This window comes from Rhea americana, unplaced genomic scaffold (genome assembly GCF_003343005.1).
Source record: "Rhea americana isolate MKP2758 unplaced genomic scaffold, rheAme1 scaffold_887, whole genome shotgun sequence".
NCBI lineage: Eukaryota > Metazoa > Chordata > Aves > Rheiformes > Rheidae > Rhea > Rhea americana.
This window is the reverse complement of record NW_028187074.1, coordinates 7,870-10,257: the sequence shown is the minus strand read 5'-3', so window position 1 is coordinate 10,257 and position 2,388 is coordinate 7,870. Positions and strand designations below refer to the sequence as shown.

The 2,388-nt window shown below is 54.2% G+C and overlaps 1 protein-coding gene across 1 annotated transcript in view; it reads left to right on the top strand.

Moving 5' to 3' along the window:
- The window catches only part of LOC146584917 (immunoglobulin lambda-1 light chain-like), a gene marked incomplete at its 5' end in the record, with an annotated part of 10,428 nt that overhangs the window by 2,527 nt on the left and 5,513 nt on the right, over positions 1-2,388 (top strand). Inside the window, 2 exons of the mRNA XM_085323861.1 lie at positions 14-205; positions 435-452. Coding sequence (XP_085179987.1) covers positions 14-205; positions 435-452 — 210 coding nt within the window. The remainder of the gene's footprint in view (positions 1-13; positions 206-434; positions 453-2,388) is intronic.

The window sequence follows — 2,388 nt, the reverse complement described above, 5'->3', positions numbered from 1 at the left end:
GTAGCAGCGGTTACTACAGCTGGTACCAGCAGAAGCCTGGCAGTGCCCCGGTCACTGTGATATATAGCAACGACAAGCGACCCTCGGGCATCCCTGYGMGATTCTCCGGTTCCATCTCCGGCTCCACGGCCACCTTAACCATCACCGGGGTGCAAGCTGAGGACGAAGCCGTGTATTACTGTGGTGGCTGTGGTACTGGTGCCACGTTGAGGGGAAGGAATGGGGAAGTGTGACACAAACCTCCTGCCGTTGCAGGGACCATTGAGCAGTGTCTGGTGTCCCTGTGTGATGGTCATGCAAGTCTCTGCCACAGTCCTCCTTGCACTGCCCCATGCTGCCCATGGCTCTGCCTGGCGTCTCAGCTCAGCCCATGGTTAGGACCCCCAGGCTGTGCCTATCTCCATCATTCAGCAGCTCACAGGGAGGGAACAGAGCGCAGGCTKGTGGGGGCCATGCTGAGCCTTGCCTCCTTCCTGTGCTGCCGGGATGGCATGCCTGTGCATGGCCAGGCTGGCAGCAGGGCTCTGCCGGGTGCCCCTTCTGTCCTCCTGTCCACCTAACGCTGCCAGGAGTGACCGCAGTGCTGAGCCTCTGCTGCACACCAGCCTTGCAGCTTCACACTGAGCTGCCACTGAGGCACTTTGACTTCCAGCAGGCTCTGCCCTGGGTGAGGGGTGTACAACTGGTGCACCCTTCTGCTACCCTAGGCTGAGTTCCCCCCCAGGACCGGTACTGCCACATCAGAGCTGATGCTGGTGCGCATGACCAGCGCATGCAGGTTTACCAGCCTTCACTGAGCCCCCCGGCACTCTGCACTCGCTGACCACTCATTTTCTGCCCTCTTCTCTCTCTTTCCGCAGGTTCCCTAGTCCAGGCAGTGGTGACTCAGCCAGCTTCAATATCCATGTCCCTGGGACAATCTGGACAGGTGACCTGCTCCAGAAGTAGCAGTTGCTACTGTGGCTGTAGCTACCATGGCTAATTCCAGCAGAAACCTGGCGATTCCCCTAGTCACTGTGACTAACCCCAAGCAGAGACCCTTGAGCATCCTTGTGCAACTCTCTGTTTCGTTGTCTGGCTGGCTCCACAGCCCTGCAGTCACAGCTGAGGATGAGGCTCTTTGCTGTTGTGCTGGCAGTGATAGCAGCAGTGATGCTCCCGCTGTTATGCAGAGTAATGGGGAAGTGTGACACAAACTTCCTGCCATTGCGGGGACCATAGAACAATATCTGCTGTCCCGAAGTGATTGTGATCCAGGTCCCCACCACAGCCCTTTCCTGCTGCCCTGTGCTGCTCATGGCAAAGCTTTGTTGATAAGAAGGCAGTGGGAGCTGCATCCCTTGGGCACGTGCAGTGAGGGCAGAGGTGTTGCTCTGCGCAGCCAGTGCTGTTTATAGCTGATAACACACATGGTTTCTGGGGGCAGATGGTTGCACAAGCTGTGCCAGGGTGATTACAGGATGATTTGTACTGCAAGCATGCCCAAGCACATCCTACAGTTTCCCTTTTTGTTTGTTACCTGGCACATCTAGGTGAGCTAAGCAGCAGCAGTGGAGAGAGCTTCATGAGGTCTGAGCTGCTCAGCCCCAACCCTGGACCTGGGCCCAGGCCGGGCCGTCGGGACACGTGTAACAGTGCATAGCCTTCCCATCGTGGGGCTGTCCTTGCACTCCCAGGGCTGGCACTCCCTCATCCATCCTTGTTCCCAGCAAGGGGCAGCCTCAGGCCCGCCGAGGGCAAGTGCCAGTTCCATACTCAAGGGTCGTCTGCCAACGCAGCTCTACCGGTAAGCAAAACGCTGTGCAGGTTTTCTTCTGTGCCTTGCTCCATAAAAAGAGCTAGACTTCCGAGCTAGACATTGTCATCTGCTTTTTGTCCTCCTCTACAGTGTAACCAAACCCTATCAGTCTCAGAAATACTCAGAACCAGGTCATACAAAAAAGAGGGCATCAGATTCAGCAAAGCTTTTTGCATAAACAATTTTGAAGAGTTTTCATCTACTTTCACCCTCTGCAGCAATGCCTAAGCCTTCCCAGAGGCAAAGCAAACTTCTGAAACAGGAAGTTCCTCAAACCACAAAATCACCCAAGCATCATTTGTCTTTTAATRACTTGCAAGATTCACTGATGCTCTCTATTTCCTGCAGACACTTTTCATGTGAGAAACCTGCATTTGCTGATGCGCACATAACCCATGAAGGAGTGGCTTCTGTCCCCTTACAGCCGATCTCTGAACGGGTTATTTTTCAAGACCCAACTGACTCTGTGTCTTTCTATAACCACTTGCACCAACCACAGTGTCTGAATATTTTCAAGTTCATTTTAAGTAGGTGCTATTTAAACTCAGCACCCCAAGAGCTCGTTTTCTCCAAGCCAAGCACCTCGTGTC